The sequence below is a fragment of the Sapajus apella genome, unplaced genomic scaffold (assembly GCF_009761245.1).
Source record: "Sapajus apella isolate SASKATOON/1434 unplaced genomic scaffold, GSC_monkey_1.0 scaffold11, whole genome shotgun sequence".
Lineage (NCBI taxonomy): Eukaryota > Metazoa > Chordata > Mammalia > Primates > Cebidae > Sapajus > Sapajus apella.
In genome coordinates this window covers 5312064-5334113 of record NW_022436951.1, presented here as the reverse complement: position 1 = coordinate 5334113, position 22050 = coordinate 5312064, and the positions used below count along the sequence as shown (strand labels likewise).

At 36.3% G+C, this 22050-nt stretch overlaps 1 protein-coding gene across 4 annotated transcripts in view; it reads left to right on the top strand.

The window, feature by feature from the left end:
- Positions 1–22050, top strand: part of WDR70 (WD repeat domain 70) — a 328762-nt gene that overhangs the window by 108904 nt on the left and 197808 nt on the right. For all 4 annotated transcript variants that reach the window (XM_032278922.1, XM_032278923.1, XM_032278926.1 and 1 more), the window contains one exon: positions 7962–8038. In XM_032278922.1, the coding sequence (XP_032134813.1) occupies positions 7962–8038 (77 nt within the window). The remainder of the gene's footprint in view (positions 1–7961; positions 8039–22050) is intronic.

The window sequence follows — 22050 nt, the reverse complement described above, 5'->3', positions numbered from 1 at the left end:
GTTGGTGCAAAAGACATTATTTTGTTCTTTATGTCTGGGTATTTTTTCATTTTGTATACATACCACATATTCTATATTTACTCATCAGTTGATGGGCACTTAGGTTAGTTACATATCTTTGCAATTGTGAACTGTGCTGTAATAAACCTATGTGTGCAGGTGTCTTTTTGATATAATGACTTCTTTTCCTTTGGGTAGATACCCAGTAGTGGGATTCTTGGATCCAGTGGTAGATTTACTTCTTTGAGAAATCTCCATACTGTTTTCCATAGAGGTTGTACTAGTTTACCTTTCCACCAGCAGTTTATAAGTGTTCCCTTTTCACCACATGCACAGCACCATTTATTTTTTTTTCACTTTTTAATAATGGCCATTCTGGCTGGGCTAAGGTGGTATCTCATTTTGGTTTTAATGTACATTCTCCCAATGATTAGTGATGTTGAGCGTTTTATCATATATTTGTTGGCCGTTTTTATATCTTCTTTTGAGAAGTGTCTTCATGTCATTTGTCCACTTTTTGATGGGATTATTATTTTTTTCTTGTTGATTTGTTTGAGTTCCTTGTAGATTCTGGATATTAGTCCTTTGTTGGGTGCATAGTTTGCAAATAATTTTTTTCCATTCTGTGGATTGTTTCTTTACTCTGATGATTATTTCTTTTGCTGTGCAGAAGCTTTTAAATTTAATTAGTTCCCATTTATTTGTTTTTGTTTTATTTGCTTTTGGGGTCTTACTCATAAATTCTTTGCTAGTGCCCAGAAGAGCTTTTCCTAGGATTTCTTCTAGAATTTTTATGGTTTCAGGTTTTAGATTTAACCCTTTAATACAGGGGTGTCCAGTCTTTTGGCTTCCTTGGACCACATTAGAAAAAGAATTGTCTTGGGACACACATAAAATACACTAACATGGTAGCTAATGAGCTAAAAAAAATTGCAAAAAGATCTTGTAATGTTTTAAGAATGTTTACAAATTTGAGTTGGACCACATTCAAAGCCATTCAGGGTCATGGGTTGGCAAAATTGCTTTAATCCATCGAGGATTTTTGTAGGGATCAGGTTTTATTTTTCTACATGTGGCTATCCAGTTTTCTCAGCACCATTTATTGAATAGGGTGTCCTTTTCCCAATTTACGTTTTGATATGCTTTGTTAAAGATCAATTGGTTATAAGTATTTGGCTCTATTCCTAGGTTCTCTATTCTTTTCTATTGTCTTTCAGTAGCGTTTTGTATTTCTCTTTTACCTCCTTGATTACGTATATTGCTAGTGTTTTTTTTTGGCAGCTATTGTAAAAGGGATTGAATTTTTGATTTGGTTCTCATCTTGGTCACTGTTGGTATATATAGTGCTACTGATTTGCGTACATTGATTTTGTAACCTGAAACTTTGCTAAATTCATTTATTAAATCTTGGAGTCTTTTGGAGGAGTCTTTAGGGTTTTCTAGGTATATGATCATATTGTCAGCAAACAGAAATAGTTTGACTTTCTTTTTTCCAATTTGGTTACCCTTTATTTTTTTCTCTTGCCTGATTACTCTAGCTAGGACTTCTAGTATTATGATGAATAGAAGTGGTGAAAGTGAGCATCCTGGTCTTGTTCCAATCCTTGGGAGAGGTTGGGGATTCTTTCAACTTTTCCTCATTCAGTATAATGTTGGCTGTGGGTTCGTCATATATGGCTTTTATTATTTTGCAGTATATTCCTTCTGTGGCTAGATTGTTGCTGGTTTTTATCATAAAGGAATACTGGATTTTATCGAATGTTTTTTTCTGCATCCATTGAGGTGATTATATGGTTTCTGTTTTTAATTCTGTTTATGTGGTGAATTGCATTTATTGACTTGCATGTTAGGCCGTTCTTGTATTGTTGAAAAGAAATATCTGAGACTCGGTAGTTTATAAGAAAAGAAGTGTAATTGGCTTGTGGTTCTGCAGGCTGTACAGGAATCATGGCACCTGCATCTTCTTCTCAGGATGCCCCAGAAAGCTTTTACTTATGGCAGAAGGTGAAGCAGGAGCAGGTACTTCATATGGCGGATGCAGGAGCGAGAGAAAGAGATTAAGGAGGGACGTGTCACATACTTTTAAATGACCAGGTCTTGCAGGAACTCACTACCGCAAAGCGCCAATCCATGAAGGATTCACTTCCATGATCCAGACACCTTCCACTAGGTCCCACCGTCAGCACTGAGGATTACAGTTCAGCAGGAGATTTGACTGGGAACAAATACACAAACTATATCACATATATTGAACCATTCCATCATCGCTTGGATGAAACCCACTTTATCATGGTCAGTTATCTTTTTGATGGGCTGCTGGATTAGTTAGTGTTTTGTTGAGGATTTTTGCATCTATTTTCATCAGGGATATTGCTCTGTAGTTTTTTTGTTGTTGTGTTTTTTTCCTGAGTTTGGGATCAGGGTGATGCTGGCTTCATAGAATGAGTTAGAGAAGATTCCCTCCTCTTTCTCAATCTTTTTTTTTTTTTTTTACTTTAAGTTCAGGTGTAAATGTGCAGGATGTGCAGGTTTGTTACATAAGTAAATGTGTGTTATGGGGGTTGGTTGTACAAATCATTTCGTCACTCAGGTAGTAAGCCTATTACCCACTAGTTATATTTACTGCTTTTTTCCCTTCTCCCACCCTCCACCCTCTGATAGGCCCCAGTTTGTGTCCTTTACCTCTGTGTCTCCTTGTGTTCTCTTCATTTACTTCCCACTTGTAAGTGATAACAGGTAGTATTTGGTCTTTTGTTTCTGTGTTAGTTGCTAAGGATAATGGCCTCCAGCTCCATCCACATCTCTGCAAAAGGACATAATCTCATTCTTTCTTGTGGCTGCATAATATTCCATGGTGTAGATATACCACATTCTCTTTCTCAGTGTTTTGAAATAGTTTCAGTAGGATTGGTACCACTTCTTTGAAGGTATGGTAGAATTCTGCTATGAATCCACTTGGTTCTGAGGTTTTTTTGGTTGGCTATTTTTTAAATTACCGATGCATTCTCACTGCTTGCTATTGGTTTGTTCGGGATTTCTGTTCCTGATGCAAGCTCTGTGGGGGTTGTATGTTCCCAGGAATTCAACCTTTCCTCTAGATTTTCTGGTTTGTGTGTATAGAGGTGTTTATAGTAGCCTCAAATGATCTTTTGTATTTTTTGGTGTCAGTTGTAGTGTCTTCTGGATTCTGTTTTTGGTGTTATACGTAAGAGCTTTTTATCAAACACAGATTTTCTCTAGTTTTTCTTAGAGTTTTACTATTTTGTATTCTGCATTCAGGGCTATCATTCATTTTACATTAACCTTTGTATACAGAATGAATAATAGGTTGAGATTCTCTTTTTTTTGGTCATATGATCGATTAGTTATTTCACCATTATTACTTGGAAAAACTGACCTTTATTAAATTGCCTTTGCATCTTTGTCAAATATTAAATATCAATAGTCAATGATACTTGAGAGTTTTTTTTTTTTTTTGAAGTTCTCCATTGTATTTTATGGGTATGTATTTATCCTCTTTCTGATACAGTACCATTCTGTCTTGATTACTACAGCTTTTAAATATTTCTTACATGTTAACAAATTTAAATTTAAATTTGGTAGGGTGTCTTCCAACTTTTTTTTCTTTCTAAAAATGGTTTTGACTATTCTAATATCTACTTTTTCACGTAAATTTTAGAATCACCCTGTCTATATCTACAAAGAATCTTGTTAGAATTATTTTGTGGATACATTCTTATTGTATATATTTGTGGGGTATACATGATATTTTGTTGTATGCATAGAATATGTGATCGAGTTCAGGTATTTGAGGTATCTATCACCTTGAAGATTTATTGTTTCTATGTGTTGGGAATATTTCTAGTTCTCTCTTCTAGATATTTAAAAATATATGAGACATCATCATTAATTGTAGTCACCCTACTGTGCTATCAAACATTAGAACTTATTCCTTCTAGCTGTATATTTGAACCTATCAACTTACCTCTTTTTATCTTCCCCCTTCCCTACCCTTCGTAGTCACTGGTAGCTATCATTCTAGTCTCTACTTCCACAAGATCACTTTATTGGGATTTTATTTGGAATTATTTTGAGTTTAAAGATCAATTTGGAGAATTGATGTTTTCACTATATTGAGTCATCTGATTCATCAGCACAGTATATCTCCTCACTTATTTAGCTAAGCCTTCTGTTTCTTTCACAAGTTTTATAATACATAAACTTAGGGGTCCTGATTATATTTTATTAGATTTATACACACGCATTTTTTGGGTTATCAGAAATAGCACTGTTTAAAATATTTTTTGGTTTCTAACTGTTCGTTGGTAGTGCATAGAAATTTTGTTGATTTTTCTTTTTTTTGAATGTTTTTTTTTTTTAATAGATTCCTTGGGATTTTCTACATAAATGGTCATAGTATCTTGGAACGAATGTTTTTTATTTCTCCTATCCAAATGCCTGTTTTTTTTCTTGCCTTATTGTACTTACTAGGACCTCCAGATTGACCTTGAATGTGAATGTGGTGGGATTAGGTGTCTTTGCTTAAAACTTGACATTTAGAAGAGATATTTAATCTTTCATTATTAAATATATTGTTAACTGTAGGTTTCTTGTATGTATTTATTATAGACTGAATGTTCGTGTTCCTCCAAAATTTATATATTGAAATTATCACCTCCAATCTGATAGTGGTGGGGATGGGAGGTGCAGGCCTTTGGGGGGTAATTAGATTTAGATCAGGTCATGAGGGTGGATTCTCTGTGATGTGATTAGTGCCTTCCTGAAATAAAGGACTAGATACTAGAACTTCCTCTTTCCTGACCATATGAAGATACAGGAGAAGATGGCCCATCTGCAAGCCAGGAAGAGATCCCTCACCAACTTCCCGAATTATGAGAAATAAGTGTATGGCGATTAAGCCACCTAGTCTATGGTATTTTGTTATAGCAGCCCTAGCTAACTAAGACAATATGCATTATCAAGTTGAATAAGTTCTTTTCTATCACTGATTGGCTGAGAGTTTTTATCATGAATGGATGTTGAGTTTTGTCAAATGTTTTTTCTGAATTTTTTTATCTTATCTATTAATGTGGTTATTTACATTGATTTTTGATTATTGAACCAGACTTGTGTTCTTGGAACAAAACCTTCTTGGTTGCAATGTATTGTTTTTTTTACATACTGGTTTAATATTTTGTGAAAGAGCTTAGCTTTTATGTTGATGAGGGATGTTGTTTTGTAACTTTCTTATGTTATATTGTGCTTGATTTTGGTATCAGGGTAATGGTAATAAAATGAACCTGGAAGTGTACTATCCTCTTTTGTTTTGGGGAAACTGTTATGAAAAAGTGATGTTATGTCTTCCTTAAATGTTTGGTAGAGTTTGCCAGTAGAGCCAACTGGGCTGGGGTTTTCTTTTCCATTTTTGAAAGCTTTTAACTGTGAATTCAGTATATTTAGTGCATATAGGACTATTCGAGTTCTTCCTTTCTCTAAGCTACCAAATTTATTTGCATAAAATTACTATAATAGTAATATTTCTTTGGGGCCAGTAGTGATGTATCTCCTAATTTTCCCTGAATTGGTTGGTAATTTGTGTCTTCTCTTTCTTTCTCTCCTTTTCTTGTTCTGGCTAGAAGTTTGTCAACTTTATTTCTTTCCTTCTACTTGCCTTCTTTTTCTAATATTTTAAGATGGATGCTTAAATTATTAATTTGAGACTTTTTTTCTAATAGAAATGCTCTAAGCATTTCTTTAACTGTGTCCCACAACTTTGAGATGTTATATTTTCATTTTTATTCAGTTCCCTTGGGATTACCTTTTTGACCCATGGGCTATTAGTGTAGTGTTTAAATATACAAATATTTGAGACTTTTCTCTTACTGGCTTCTAATTTAATTCTCTTGTGGTCTAGAAACATGCTTTTAAAAAAAGTTAAAAAAAAAAAAAAAACAGTTTCTGGCCTCAAGCGATCCTCCCATCTCAGCCCCCCAAAGTGCTGCCCCCCATAGGCATGAGCCACTGCACCCAGCCCTTGGAAACATAGTTTGAATAATTTTAATTTTTAAAATATCTGATGAAGTATCTTTTGTAACTTAGAATATGATTTTACTGAATTTTCTATGTGCACTTGTGAAAAATATGTACTCACTTGTCAACACTTAGTGCTGCTTCCTAGTCAGAGTCACTGTTGATCTTCACATGACTCAAATTAATCTTCCCAGCTGGACTTGCAGATTCTTCTTCTTATATTTTTAAGCAGGCTTTTCTCACTGAGCAGCCTGATAGATTTATTCTCTTCTCTTCTCCCCTCCCCTCCTCTCCTGTCCCCTCCCCTCCTCTCCTGTCCCCATCCCGTTCCCTCCCCTCCCCTCCCCTCCCATCTCCTCCCCTCACCCACCTCCCCTCTCTTTTCTTTCTGGCTTTCCTTCACTGAGAATCCAGAATATTTAAAAAAAAGTATTTAGTTTCCAGCCTGTGCAACATAGCAGAGACCACATCTCTATAACAAATAAAAAATTAGTTGGGTGTAGTGCTAATTGCCTTGTAGTTCCAGCTACTTGGGAGGCTGAGCTGGGAGGATCTCTTGAGTTCAAGAGATTGAGGCTGCAGTGAGCTATGTGGTGGTTGCACCACTGTAGTTGAGCCTCAGTAACAGAGTGAGACCCTCATCTGTAAACAGATGAACAAACAAAAAAAACAAACAAAAAACCTAATAAAAATATTTATTTTGGTATAATTTTAACCTTACAGAAAAGATGTAAGTTAAAAGGAGTGTATAGCTTCTTTATACTTCTTTTTCAGATTTACCAATTGCTAGCATTTTGTCTCATTGCTTTATTTTCACTTTACCCCTTCCTTCCTTTTCCCTCCTCCATTCCTCCTCAACTAACCCACTTTCCTGGACTTGCCATCTAGTCCCTCCAGGTATTGGTTCAATTCCTGTCTCCTGCAGTGCTAAGAGTCTCCATCTCCCCTCATTTGTATTCTGTAAACATGAACAGAATGTCAGGCCTTGGCCAGATACTATTTGAGGCATTGTAGACAACTTTGGCTGAAGATGATCTCCAGGCCCATGTGTCTTTCCAGAGAGTTTCTGTTATTTTTTTTTTTGTAAGTCACTTAAATATGTACATTTTACTTCTTTAATCATAGCTTTATTTTGAACTGTGTCAGAATAAGAGTCACTGCAGCTATTATACTAAAAAGGACCAGTCTCTTTTCTGTCCCACCTAAATCTGACTTGCTGTATGAGACTACTCTAGCTGACTTTGCTGCCTGAGAGGGAATTATGCATTTGTGTATGTGTGTGAGTTTATGTTTTCTATGTACTCTGCAGTTGATTTGGTGTTCTATATGTCAGTTTACATATACCAGTATCACATTGTTTTAATTATAGTGTTTTTATATTCTCTGTACTTAGTGGAGCTAATTTGCCTCAGTCATTTAAAATATATTCTTCCTTTACTCACATACTTATTTTTACAGAGGCATTGTAGAATCAAGGTTGTTGACACATTTTTAGGAGATATGGATTTCCCTCCCAATCTCTTGCCCTCACCTTGCTTATTTGTTATAGCTTTCTATTCTTGATTGTGTTTCATTGAAGAAAGGAGTCATAATCTTTGAAGAAGGACCTGTCTTTCTTATTATGGCTTTACCTTTTCTTTCTTTTTTTTTTTTCCTAAAGAAAGGATGTCACTTTCCTCTCTGTTTCCTACCTTATGAAGTACCTGTTATATACAAGCACTGAGCTAATACCTGAAGTGGGCATGGGGTGGTACACAAAGAGTTAAACAAAGTGAAATAAACAAAGCATGTTATGAAAAAAAATTGGGATAAAATAATATAGCTTTATAATTAAAATCGTGCATTTTACATTTAAAAATGATGCCAGTTTCTAGTCAGTTTATTTTTTACCTTTTAAAAACATCTCTTTTTTCTTTGTCCTTATTTTTAAGGGTCACACAGCAATGCTTCATACTGGTTCATGGCATCCCAAAATAAAGGGAGAATTTATGACTTGCTCAAATGATGCGTGAGTATTGTTGATAATTCATCTAATACATTCATATCTTTAGGTATTTTATTTAATGTTTGTATTGTTACAATTTTGGCAGTAAAGTAGTAAATGGAATATTAGGAATTCTTACTTTATATATACATATTTTTTGTTTTTTGTTTTTTGAGAGGGAGTCTCACTCTGTTGCCCAGACTGGAGTGCAGTGGTGCAATCTTGGCTCACTACAACCTCCGCTTCCTGGGTTCAAGTGATTCTCCTGCCTCAGTCTCCCAAGTATCTGAGATTACAAGTGCCCACAATCACATTCGGCTAATTTTTATATTTCAGTAGAGATGGGATTTGACCATGTTGGTCAGGCTGGTCTCGAACTCCTGACCTCAAATGATCCACCTGCTTCGGCCTCCTAAAGTGCTGAGATTACAGGCGTGAACTAATGTGCCCGGCCTATATATTCTTGTTCTTTTCATTGATATTATGTGATAGTGTAGGATTTGGTTAAACAAAAATGGACACTATGAAACCAAGAGTGTTATAAATTCCTGTAGACTTTATTAAGGTTGGGTTAGATTGATGCTATTAAGTGGACTCAAAGGGCATTGCAGTTGTGACTAATTGTTACTTTTTATGGTAAAGACTTATTTCCATCTGAGTCTAATAGCTAACACAAGCTTATTGGCTAATATTGATTTTGAAAGTTATAACTGAGGAAATTGATAACATTTTCTCTTTTTTTTTTGAGATGGAATTTCATTCTTGTTGCGCAGGCTGGAGTGCAATGGTGTGATTTCGGCTTACTGCCACCTCCGCCTCACAGGTTCAAGTGATTTTCCTGCCTCAGCCTCTCGAGTAGCTGGGATTACCGGCATGCACCACCACACCAAGTTACTTTGGTATTTTTAGTAGACATGGGGTTTCACCAAGCTGGCCAGGCTGGTCTCTGAACTCCTGACCTCAGGTAATCCACCCACCTCGGCCTCCCAGAGTGCTGGGATTATAGGCGTGAGCCACCATGCCCAGCCCTAAAATTTTATTTTAACTTTTGTGAGTACACAGAAGGTATATGTATTTATGGGGTATGTGAGATATTTTGATATAGCCATGTAATGCATAATAATCACATCATGTAAAATGATTATCCATCCCCTCAAGCATTTATCCTTTGTATTATGAACAATCCAATTAAACTCTTTTAGTTATTTTATTTTATTTATTTTATATTTTTTTGAGACAGAGTTTCACTCTTGTCACCCAGGCTGGAGTGTAGTGTCATGATCTCAACTCACTGCAACCTCTGCCTCCCGGGTTCAAGTGATTCTCCTGCCTCAGCCCCCCATGTAGCTGGGATTACAGGCGCTTGCCGCCATGCCCAGCTAAATTTTGTATTTTCAGTAGAGACAGGTTTCACCATGTTGGCCAGGCTGGCCATGAACTCCTGACCTTAGGTGATCCCTGCGCCTTGGCCCTCCAAAGTGCTGAGATTTCAGACACGAGCCACTGCTACCCAGCCTCTTTTAGTTATTTTAAAATGTACAATTATATTATTGACTATAGTCACCCTGTTGTGCTATCAATTATTAGGCCTTATTCATTCTTTCTGTTTTTTTTTTTTTTTTTTTTTTTTAACCCATTAATCATCCTAACCTCATTCCCACCCCCGACTACCCTCTCCAGCGTCTGGTAACCATCCTTCTCCTCTTTATGTTCATGAGTTCCATTGTTTTGATTTTTGGATCTCACAAATAAGTGAGAACATGCAATGTTTGTCTGCATGCCTGGCTTATTTCATTTAATGTAATGATCTCCAGTTCCACTAATGTTGTAAATTACTGAATCTCATTCTTTTTTCATGGTTGAATAGTACTCTATTGTATGTATTGCCACATTTTCTTTATCCATTCATCTGGTGATGGACGCTTAGCTTGCTTCCAGATTTTGGCTATTGGAAACAGTGCTACAACAAAACATGGGAGCACGACTATCTTTTTGATGTACTGATTTCCTTTGTTTTGGTTATATACTCAGCAGTGGGATCACTGTATCATATGGTGGCTCTATTTTTAGGTTTTTGAGGAACCTCTAAATTGTTCTTCATAATGGTTGTACAAAGTTACATTCCCATCAACAATGTATGAGGGTTCCCTTTTCTCCACATCCTTGACAGTGATTAAGTGGTTAAGATTCTTTTGCATTTATATCTGCTTATCCATGACTGAAGGATATCATAGGGAATATATTAGCAGCTTTTCCCTGTATTGTTATACTGTGTGATTCATTTTAGTATTAAAAGTACTTCATAAGAATGCACTTTGATTATAGAGAAAATGACAATAAAAAATCTTGTAAGTTAAAAAAATATAGATGGTATTATTTAGGTGAACCATTACTTCAGTTAAATATCTTTTTTGTTCTTAGGTTATTTTGTCTTTCATCTTTTAACTTTCTGAAAATTTGCTTTATTAACATTCATAGTTGCTGTTCATATTCTTAGATACTTTATGTTTTCTGAAATTTATCTTTAGAAGACAAATTACATAATTTCACTTTCATAGAGAAATTTAAAAAATTAATTTGATCTAAAAGAAACTGAAAGTTGTCAATCTATACAAATAAGAATGTGACTAAAATAAAATAAATATATTTGGCTAAGATTTCTGGTAAATCAGATTATGTAGTGTTATTTCTTTTCTTATCTTAGTTTTTTTAGCAGCATAATTACCTTTTTAAGTAGTTAAGATATGTTTGTTTAAGGTTACATTTTTTATTTCAATATTAGGGAGTGAAATTTATCAGCAATCTAAATTAATAATATGGCATGACTAGGTAAGGTTTATTCTAGGTAAGGTTTATTCTAGGATGTGAGGATATTTTACCATCAGGATATTTCAGTATTCTTCTTTATTGAACAAATGAAAGGTGAAGATTATATGATTTTATTATATGATAAAGTGGACATTTGATAAAATTTAGCAGTCTCTCCCAGTAAAAGTTCTAAGTAAAATAGAGATCAGAAGAAATTACCTAAATCTGATAAAAGTTACTTATTAAAATTTAAAGTAAATATTGTATTAAATAATAGAGTACTGTAATCCCAGCTACTCAGAAGGCTGAGGCAGGAGAATTGCCTGAACCCAGGAGGCGGAGGTTGCGGTGAGCTGAGATCGCGCCATTGCATTCCAGCCTGGGTAACAAGAGCGAAACTCCAACCCCCCAAAAAATAATAATAATAATAATAGAGTACTGAAGCTACTTGCATTTAAAAAGGAAACAAGACAGGGATGTCCATAATTACTAAGAGACTTAAGCAGCAGAGACTTTATGCAATGTGTTAAGAAAATGAATAATTGGTATTAACAAATACACTACTGGACCACTGAGGACTTGGGCTATTCTGGTTAAAACTTAAGTTAAATAGAGCAGTTGGGGAGAAAACCTTGTTCTCAAAACTCTTTATGGATCAGCATGAGTGGTGGGCTCTCATAATTGATAATGTAATAACTTTTATGAACACTACAGCAGTTTTTCCCAAATTGATTTCTAGGATATGTAAATCAGAAGTTTGACAAAAGACATTCTGTGGTCAAATAAATTTGAGAAGCATTGAATGTTATATTCCAAGACCAGTGATACACAAGCAACATTTAAAAGGTTTTTTTTTTTTAATTTGTTTTCCTTTTTTGATCACATCAGTGACCAGTTAAAAAATAAAAAAAAATTTTTTTAAATTTCAGCAGGTTTTGGGGGGAACAGCTGGTGTTTGGTTACATGAATAAGTTCTTTAGTGATGATTTCTGAGATTTTGGTGCAGCCATCATCTGACCAGTGTACACTGTACCCAATGGGTACTTTCCACCTGCCACCCTTTTCCCCCAAGTCCCCAAAGTCCAATGTATCATTCTTGTGTCCTCATCGCTTAGCTCCCACATGTGAGTGAGAACATATGATATTTGGTTCTCCATTCCTGAGTTGTTTCACTCAGAATAATAGTCTCCAATTCCATCTAGATTGATACAAATGCCATTATTTTGTTCCTTTTTATCGCTGAGTAGTATTCCATGGTGTGTGTGTGTGTGTGTGTGTGTGTGTGTGTATCTCACATGTTCTTTATATATATACACATATATATATCTCTCACATGTTCTTTATCTATATTTATCTCTCACGTGTTCTATATATATATCTCATGTGTTCTTTATCCACTCGTTGATTGATGGGAATTTGGGCTGGTTCCAGGTTTTTGCATTTGCAAATTGTGCCTCTATAAACATGCATATTCAAGTATCTTTTTTGTATAATGACTTCTTTTCCTGTGGATAGATACCTAGCAGTGGGATTGCTGGATCAAATGGTAGACCTACTTTTAGTTCTGTAAGTAATCTCTGCACTGTTTTCCATAGTGGTTGTGCTAGTTTACATTCCCACCAACAGTGTGAAGATTGTAAAAGTGTTGCATTTTCACCACATCCCCGCCAACATCTATTTTTTAATATTTTTTTATTATGGCCATTCTTGCAGGAGTGAGGTGGTATTGCATTGTGGTTTTCATTTGCATTTCCCTGATAATTGGTGATGTTGAGCATTTTTCCACATACTTGTTGGCCATTTGTATATCTTTTAAGAATTGTCTATTTATGTCCTTAGTCCACTTTTTTATGGGATTTTTTTTCTTGCTGATGTATTTGACTTCCTTGTAGATTCTAGATATTAGTCCTTTGTCAGATGCATAGATTGTACAGGTTTTTCTCACACTCTGTGGGTTGTCTCTTAATTCTGCTATTTCTTTTGCTGTGCAGAAGGTTTTTAGTTTAATTAAGTCCCATCTATTTATCGTTGTTTTTGTTGCATTTGCTTTTGGGTTCTTGGTCCTGGAGTCTTTGCCTAAGTGGATGTCCAGAAGAGTTTTTTTGATGTTATCTTCTAGAATCTTTATGGTTTCAGGTCTTAAATTTAAGTATTTGTTCCATTTTGAGTTGATTTTTGTATGAGATGAGAGATGAGGATCCAGTTTCATTCTTCTACATGTGGCTTGCCAATTCTCCCAGCACCATTTGTTGAATAGGGTGTCTTTTCCCCACTTCATGTTTTTGTTTACCTTGTCAAAGGTCAGTTGGTTGCAAGTATTTGGTTTTGTTTCTGGATTCTCTATTCTGTTTCATTGGTCTGTGTGCCTATTTTTATACCAGTACCACACCGTTTTGGTGACTGTGGTCTTATAGTATAGTTTGAAGTCAGATAATGTGATGCCTCCAGATATATTCTTTTTACTTAGTCTTGCTCTGGCTATATGGGCTCTTTTTTGGCTACCTGTGAATTTTAGGGTTGTTGTTTTGTAGTTCTGTGAAGAATGATGGTGGTATTTTGATGGGAATTACATTGAATTTGTAGATTGCTTTTGGTAGTATGGTCATTTCCTCATTATTGATTCTACCCATCTATGAGCATGGGATGTGTTTCCATTTGCTTGTCTCATCTAAAATTTTTTTCAGCAGTGCTTTGTAATTTTCCTTGTAGAGGTATTTCACGTTCTTGTTTAGGTAAATTCCTAAGGTTTTTTTTGTTTGTTTGTTTTTGCAGCTATTGTGCAAGGGGTTGAGTTCTTGATTTGATTCTGAGCTTGGTTGCTGTTGGTCTATAGCAGAGGTACTGATTTGTGTACATTAATTTTGTATCCTGAAACTTTACTGAATTCATTTACCAGTTCTAGGAGCTTTTTGGATGAGCCTTTAGGGTTTTCTAGGTACACAATATCATCAGCAAACAGTGACAGTTTGACTTCCTCCTTATCAATTTGGATGCCCTTGATTTCTTTCTCTTGTCTGATTGCTCTGGCTAGGACTTCCAGTACTATGTTGAATAGAAGTTGGGAAAGTGGGAATCCTTGTCTTGTTCTTTGGGAATGCTTTTAACTTTTCCCCATTCCGTATAATGTTAGCTGTGGGAGTGTCATAGATGGCTTTTATTATGTTAAATATGTCCCTTCTATACCAACTTTGCTGAGGATTTTAATCATAAAAGGAGCTGGATTTTGTCAAATGCTTTTTCTGCATCTATTCAGAAGATCATGTGATTTTTGTTTTTAGTTTTGTTTATGTGGTATATCATATTTATTAACTTACAGATGTTAAACCATCCCTGGTATGAAACCCAGTTGATCATGGTGGATTATCTTTTTGATGTGCTTTTGGATTCAATTAGTTAGTTGTTTTTTGAGGATTTTTACATTTATGTTCATCAGGGATATTGGTTTGTAGTTTTCTTTTTTTGTTATGTCCTTCCCTGTTTGGGGTATTAGGGTGATACAGGCTTCATAGAATGATTTAGGGAAGAGTCCCTCTTTCTGTGTCCTGTGGAACAGCATCAATACAATTGGTATCAGTTCTTGGAATGTCTGATAGAATTTAGCTGTGAATTATTCTGTCCTAGACTTTTTTTTGTTGGCAATATTTTTTATTACTACTTCAATCTCGCTGCTTGTTATTAGTCTGTTCAGAATTTCTGTATCTTTCTGGCTTAATCTGGGAGGGTTGTATATTTCCAGGAATGATCCATCTCCTCTAGGTTTTCTAGTTTATGTGGATAAAGGTGGTCATAGTAGCCTTGAATAATCTTTTGTATTTTTGTGGAATCAGTAGTAATATCCCCCGTTACATTTCTAATTGAGCTTATTTGGATTTTCTCTCTCTCTCTCTCTCTTTTTTTTTTTTTTTTTTGATTAATCTTGCTAGTGGTCTGTCGATTTTATTTATCTTTTCAAAAAACTAGCTTTTTGTTTCATTTATCTTTTGTATTTTTCTTCCATTTGAATTTCATTTAGTTCTGCTCTGATCTTGTTATTCTCTTTTCTTCTGCTGGGTTTGGATTGATCTTGTTTCTCCAGTTCCATGAGGTGTGACCTTAGATTGTCTATTTGTGCTCTTTCAGACTTTTTGATGTAGGCATTTAATGCTATGAACTGTCCTCTCAGCTTTTGCTGTCTCCCAGAGGTTTTGGTAGGTTGTATCACTATTAGCATTCAGTTCAAAGAATTTTTAAATTTCCTTCTTGATTTCATTGTTGACACAGGGATCACTCAGGGATAGGTTATTAATTTTTACGTATTTGCATAGTTTTGAGGTTCCTTTTAGAATTGATTTCCAATTTTATTCCACTGCGGTCTGAGAGAGTACTCGATATAATTTCGATTTCCTTAACTTTACTGACTTATTTTGTGGCATATCATATGGTTTGTCTTGAAGAATGTTCCATGTACTGATGAATAGAATGTATGTTCTGCAGTTGTTGGGTAGAATGTTCTGTAAATATCTGTTAAGCCCATTTTCTCTAGGGTATTTAAGTCCATTGTTTCTTTGTTGCCTTTCTGTCTTGATGACTAGTGCTATCAGTGGAGTATTGAAGTCCTCCACTAATATTGTGTTGCCGTCTATCTCATTTCTTAGGCCTAGTGGAATTGTTTTATAAATGTGGGAGCTCCAGTGTTAGATGTATATATATTTAGAATTGTGGTATTTCCCTGTTGGATTAGTCCTTTTATCATTATATAATATCCTTCTTTGACTTTTTAAACTGCTGTTGCTTTAAAGTTTATTTTGCCTCATACAAGAATAGCTACTCCTGCTTGCTTTTGGCATCCATTTCCATGGAATGTCTTTTCAGCCCTTTACCTTAAATTTATGTGAGTCCTTATATGTTAGGTGAGTCTCCTGAAGACAGCAGAAATTTGGTTGGTGAATTCTTATCTGTTTTGCCATTCTGTATCTTTTAAGTGGAGCATTTAGGCCATTTACATTCAATGTTATTATTGAGATGTGAGGTGCTGTTCTATTCATCATTCTGTTTGTTGCCTGAATACTTTGGTTTTTGTTTGTTTGTTTTGTTTTCATTGTGCTATTGTTATACAGGTCCTATGAGATTTATGCTTTAAGGAGGCTCTATTTTGGTGTATTCTGAAGATTTGTTTCAAGATTTAGAGTTCCTTTTAGCAGTTCTTGTAGTGTTGGCCTGGTAGTGGCAAATTCTCTCATCACTTTTTTATCTGGAAAAGACTATCTTTCCTTCATTTATGAAGCTTAGTTTCACTGGATATAAAATTCTTAGCTGGAAATTGTTTGTTTAAGGAGGCTAAAAATAGGACCCTAGTCTCTCCTAGCTTGTGAGGTTTCGTCTGAGAAATCTGCTCTTAATCTGATAGGTTTTCCTTATAGGTTACCTGGTGTTTTTGTCTCACAGCTCTGAAGATTCTTTTATGGTCTTGACTCTAGATAACCTGAAGACTATGTACCTAGGCAGTGATCTTTTTGGGATGAATTTTCCAGGTGTTCTTTGAGCTTCTTATGTTTTGTTGTCTAGATCTTTAGCAAGGTTCAGGAAATTCTCCTTATTCCCTCAAATATGTTTTCCAAAGTTTCAGATTTCTCTTCTTCCTCAGGAACACCAATTATTTTTAGGGTTGTTCTTTTAATATAATCCCAGACTTCTTGGAGGCTTTGTTCATTTTTTAAAATTCTTTCTTATCTTTGACAGAATGAGTTAATTCAAAAGCTTGAAGTTCTTTCTTCTGCTTGTTCAATTCTATTGCTGAGACTTTCCAGTGTGTTTTGCATTTCTCTAAGTGTGTCTTGATTTCCAGACACACTAGTTTTTTTACTTATGGTATCTATTTCACTGAAGAGTTTTCCTTTTATATCCTGTATCATGTTTTTTATTTCTTTAAGTTGAAGTTCACCTTTCTCTGATGACTCCTTGGTTTGCTTAATAATTGACCTTCTAAATTCTTTTTCTGGCAATTCAGAGATTTCATTTTCATTTGGATCCATTGCTGATGAGCTGGTGTGATCTTTTGGGGGGTTCTTAGAACCTTGTTTTGTCATATTACCAGAATTGTTTTTCTGGTTCCTTCTCATTTGGGTATACTATGTCAGAGGGAAGATCTGGGATTCAAAGGCAGTTGTTCAGATTCTTTTGTCCCACAGGGTACTCCCTTGATGTGGTGTTCTCTTCCTTCCCTAGGAATGAGGCTTTCTGAGAGCTGAACTGGAGTGATTGTTTTTGTTCTTCTGGATCTAGCCGTCCAGTGGAGCTACTGAGCTTCAGGCTGGTACTGGGGTGTGTCTGCGAAGAGTCCTGGGATGTGATTCATCTTGAGGTCTTGCAGCCCTGGATACCAACACCTAAACTGGTGGAGGTAGCAAGGGAATGAAGTGGACTCTGTGAAGGTCCTTGGTTGTGTTTTTGTTTAATGTGCTGGTTTTGTGTTCGTTGGTTTCCAGTCAGGAGGTGGCGCTTTCAAGAGTGCACTAGCCGTGTTCTTATAGGGAGGATGTGGACTTGCCTAGGGGCAAGGCACAGTGGCTCATGCTTATAATCCCAGCACTTTGGGAGATAGAGATAGGTGGATTACTTGAGATCAGGAGTTTGACACTAGCCTGGCCAACATGGTGAATCTCTGTCTGTACTTAAAACAATGACAGCAACAACAACAAACTTGTTCTAGGGATACCTGGTTAAGTATTCAGGTTTCTCATGCAGTGGGCAGGACCATAGAGCTTTCAAGAGATTATGACGTTTGTCTTTGGTTACCTGGGTGAGTAGAGAAAGACCGGCAGGTGGGAGAAGGGATAGACATATCTGTGCTTAACCTCTCCTTGGGCATGAGGCTTGCTGTGGCTGCTGTGGGGAGGTAGGAGTGTGGTTTCTAGTCTAGCGGAGTTATATTCCCCAGGGAGATTACGGCTGCCTCTGCTGAGTCATACAGGTCACCAGGGAAATGGGGGAAAGCCTGCAGTCACAGTCCTCTGTGCATTCCCAGGTGGCCCCCAGTCCTAAAGGCTGGTCTCACTCCTGCTGTGCTCCACTCAACTGCATCGAGTATTTCCAGGCAGCTGATGACCAGGGCTGAGAACTTTCCCCAGACCACAAGACTCCCTGTTGAGAAAGCAAGCAGACTCACAGTTTTTCGGTGTCTCAGGGAGCCTGCAGTGGTGATCCAGTTACCTCAAAGGGTCTGTGGATTATTTTGGCTTTCCTGGTATGTTCCTATGGAAGTTCTTGGAGCAAAAGTTCATGATGTGAGTCTCTACACATTGCTCTGCCTGTCTGAGCAGGAAATGCAAGCTAGTCCTGCCTCCTATTCACCATCTTAAAGATCCATTTAAAAGGTTTTGAATAGGGTATAAGGAAACTTATTGAACTGTATTAATCCTCTAAACAACAGTTTAGATAAAGTTCCACAGGTGTGACATCTTTTACTGGGTATAAAATGTAGTTTATCTCATTCTTTTAAAAGATAATTCTTTAGTTCCCTGTCCAAATCATTGAACAGTAGTTTGATTAAAATGTACTTGCAAGTCTTTCTCAGTCCAAGAAAGAATATATAACTTGAATTGAGCTATCAATATTTAAAAATAATTATCCTTGGAGATCAAACCTTCCATTGTTTAGGCAGTTAGTATTCAGAATCATGGTTTTGTTATTTTACCCTAAGACATTAGAGTAAGAAGGTTTTAATTTTATTATTGGTTGTATTAAATGGTTTAATTTTATTATTGAGCAAACTCTGGATTAACAGGATAAACAAAGTAAAATTACTAATACTTTTGATTATACTTCAGTGTGATTGTCAAATGAATATTTTATCACATGACACTATAAAATATCCTAAATAGTTTTCAGAAAAAGAAAAGAATAACCATGGTTTATTTGTTATTTTTCTTCATACTGGAAAACTGCATGGATTGTTAAGAACCACTGGTGTCTGATCAGGCATCATCAGAATTCATAGGTCTAATACTATGAAGTTCATTTTGGATTAAGAAACACTCTTTTGATTCAGGAATTAGTTCAGTGAGGACCTTTGGGCAAAATTTGCCCTGTATTTCTTAAAGTACCTTATATATCAGAGCACTCTGCTTTCATTGCTTTATCTTATTCTCTTCTATGTTGCTTAGCATGACAGAGATAAACATCAACTGCACATTTTATAAACTCCTCACTCCCTTGGAAGACTTTATTGAGGGCTGTTTAGGCTTTAAATTAGGATCATTTTAGCAGGCTCTGTCATATTCATAATAGTAATATCCTCCTCTTCTTTTTCTCATTCCTGCTTTCTATCTCTCCTCTCCTCCTGCCTCACATTATAGGCACCTGGAAGCTACATATGTTGAATACTATGACCATGGTGTAGATAGCCTCTGGATAAAAAAGTTTATTTACTTCAACGCCTCCTGTGTCATCACAGCGTTATGCACTTACTGCTTAATATACATGATGAATGTTTGTGAAGCTATGGCTGTTGCAAGTATTGGATGGAGAGCTCTGACTAGGTCAGTGAGAAACATTAATGTAAACAGCACATACTGTGAATTAGTTTAGACGCAGTTGGAGTGAGGAGTCAGATGGCATTTGTGAGAAACTATTCTGGTGAAAGCCAAGCCAGCACTCATTGTTTTCTTCTGGCCTCATGCATACTAAGTTAAATTATGGACATTTTTTCTGAGTGTGAGTCAGAGATGCTAGTGCCTTAACTTTTTAATTCCAGGAGTTTTCGTATAAAATAAATCTGAGATGAGGTGAAGGTAGGAGTGAAATGAAGAGGAAGAGCGCAAGATGGCAATCTTTTTGGGGTCACTTTTTACAAATGCTTACAAATAGATCCTATGGCTGTTCTGTGATCTCTGCCAGTTCCTCCTCTTTTATTTCACCCTAGATCCACTTTTTCCATGCGCACCTTAAGAAAAAAAATTACAATGGGCCTGCCACTGCCTCACTATTCTTCCATATTTTCTATCTCTTCTGACTATGGAAAAAAAACAACATCTTCCTGCTTTTTCCTCCTTGTTAACCTATGACACACAGATAAACATTTCACAATGAGTTACTATGAAAAATAGGGACGATTAGATAAAAATAACAAACACTGAGGAGATAAAACTTCACAAAAGTTTTCGTTTTTATAAGTATTGGGAAGCTATTCAAAACTTTTTCTAAAATGCAAATAGTTGAAACTTTTCTTCAAAGTTCCTCCTCATCTCTGCCAAAACACGTAATTCCCCAAAGCTGAAAGTTTTACTGATTATTCATCAGTTAATAGGAAAAAAAATCATTCATAAGTCCTTAACTTATGAATGGTTTACTTTACTTTCATTTCAAAAGCAACCAATTCTTCCATTAGGACTACACAGAGTGGAAGGCATAGTGAAAATGCGTTAAGTCACTCAGAGGGAAGAACTATTCTGCCATAAAGAAAGTGGACAAACATAAGCACCTTAGTTTCCCTTTTAGAAAAGTGAAGTAATTAACTCTGTAGTAGTTAAGACTCTTGTCTAAAATTTCTATGATTCTCACTTACACACAGAAAGTGTTTAATATTATTCTGCTGAATTAAAGACTGTACATGTGATTTGTGAACCTTGATCCGTGCCCTTTGCAATGTGACTTTGCATCTACTCCCACTAAGAGGCCATGTCTATTTCTTCACCCCATGAATCTGAGCTTGTCAACAGAATGTGTCGAAAGTTTTATGGTGTGCCTATTTGGAGCATAGGGCTTTTAAGGGTTCTTGGCTAGGCGTGGTGGCTCACGCCTGTAATCCTAGCACTTTGGGAGGCCGAGGAGGGCAGATCACAAAGACCAAGAGATGGATACCAACCTGGCCAACATGGTGAAACCCCATCTCTACTAAAAATCTAAAAATTAGCTGGGCTTGGTGGTGTGTGCTGTAGGCCCAGCTACCGGAAGGCTGAGTCATGAGGATTGTTTGAACTCAGGAGGCGGAGGTTACAGTGAGCCGAGTTCGCACCACTGCATTCCAGCTTGGCGATAGAGCGAGACTCTGTCTCAAAAAAAAAAAAAGGAGTTCTTACGTGCTTATATGCTTATATTCCCTTGGGAACTATGACATTCCTGTCTGATCTAGCCCTGGCTATATTGGAGGGTGGAAAAGTTGGTAGAAGAAAGGTCAGTTGTCTCAGCTCAGGCCATCCTAGACCATCTTATATCCAGTCAACCCCCAAACTTGTCAGAGAGCTTAGCCTAGATCAGTAAAATTCACCGCAGACATATGAGTGAACGCAGCTAGGACAGAACTACCTAGCTGGCTGGTAGATGTGTAAGCAATGATATATGCTGGTTATTTTAAGCTATTGAATTTTGGGAATGGTTTGTTATACGTCAGTTAAAAACTGATGGAATGATATTACTGAATCATGTTATGTAGAATCCTGGTTATGAAGAAAAATGTTTTTTGTTCTTAGAAGATACCAGCTGATGAATAGGTATAAAATATAAGATATGCAACTTTCTTTTAAGTGGTCTAGCAAAAATAAAGTATGTATGATGTCGTGTGTGTGTGTGTGTTTCTGTGTGTATATATAGAGAAAGAGAGGAGAGAGAGAAAGATTGAGAATACAGATATGATTAACTGTTATGATATATGATGTTTGTTGAAAAGGACATATTTGTTGTGCTCTTTAAAGTTTTTTGTAGCTTTGAAGCTTTTCTTTATTTTTTTTTTTTGAAAGGAAGAATTAACACTCTGTATTCGACATGGTTGTATATGTGGAAATTCCAAAGAAATCTGTAAATAAACTTGCAGATTTATTGACAAGAAATCACATGTGAATTTTAGCAACACTGCTGGTTATAAGGTAAACAGACAGAAATCCAGAGTATTTCTGAACACTAACTGCAACAATTGGGAATAAATTTTATTTTTCCCATTTATTTATTTTATTGCATTTTAGGTTTTGGGGTACATGTGAAGAACATGCAAGATTGTTGCATAGGTACACACGTGGCAGTGTGATTTGCTGCCTTCCCCCCATCACCTACATCTGGCATCTCTCCCCTTGCTATCTCTCTCCAGCTCCCCACCCCTCACCGTCCCTCCCCTATTTCCCCCCAACTGACCCCAGTGTGTAGTGCTCCCCTCTCTGTGTCCATGTGTTCTCATTGTTCAACACCCGCCTATGAGTGAGAACATGCAGTGTTTGATCTTCTGCTCTTCTGTCAGTTTGCTAAGAATGATGGTTTCCAGG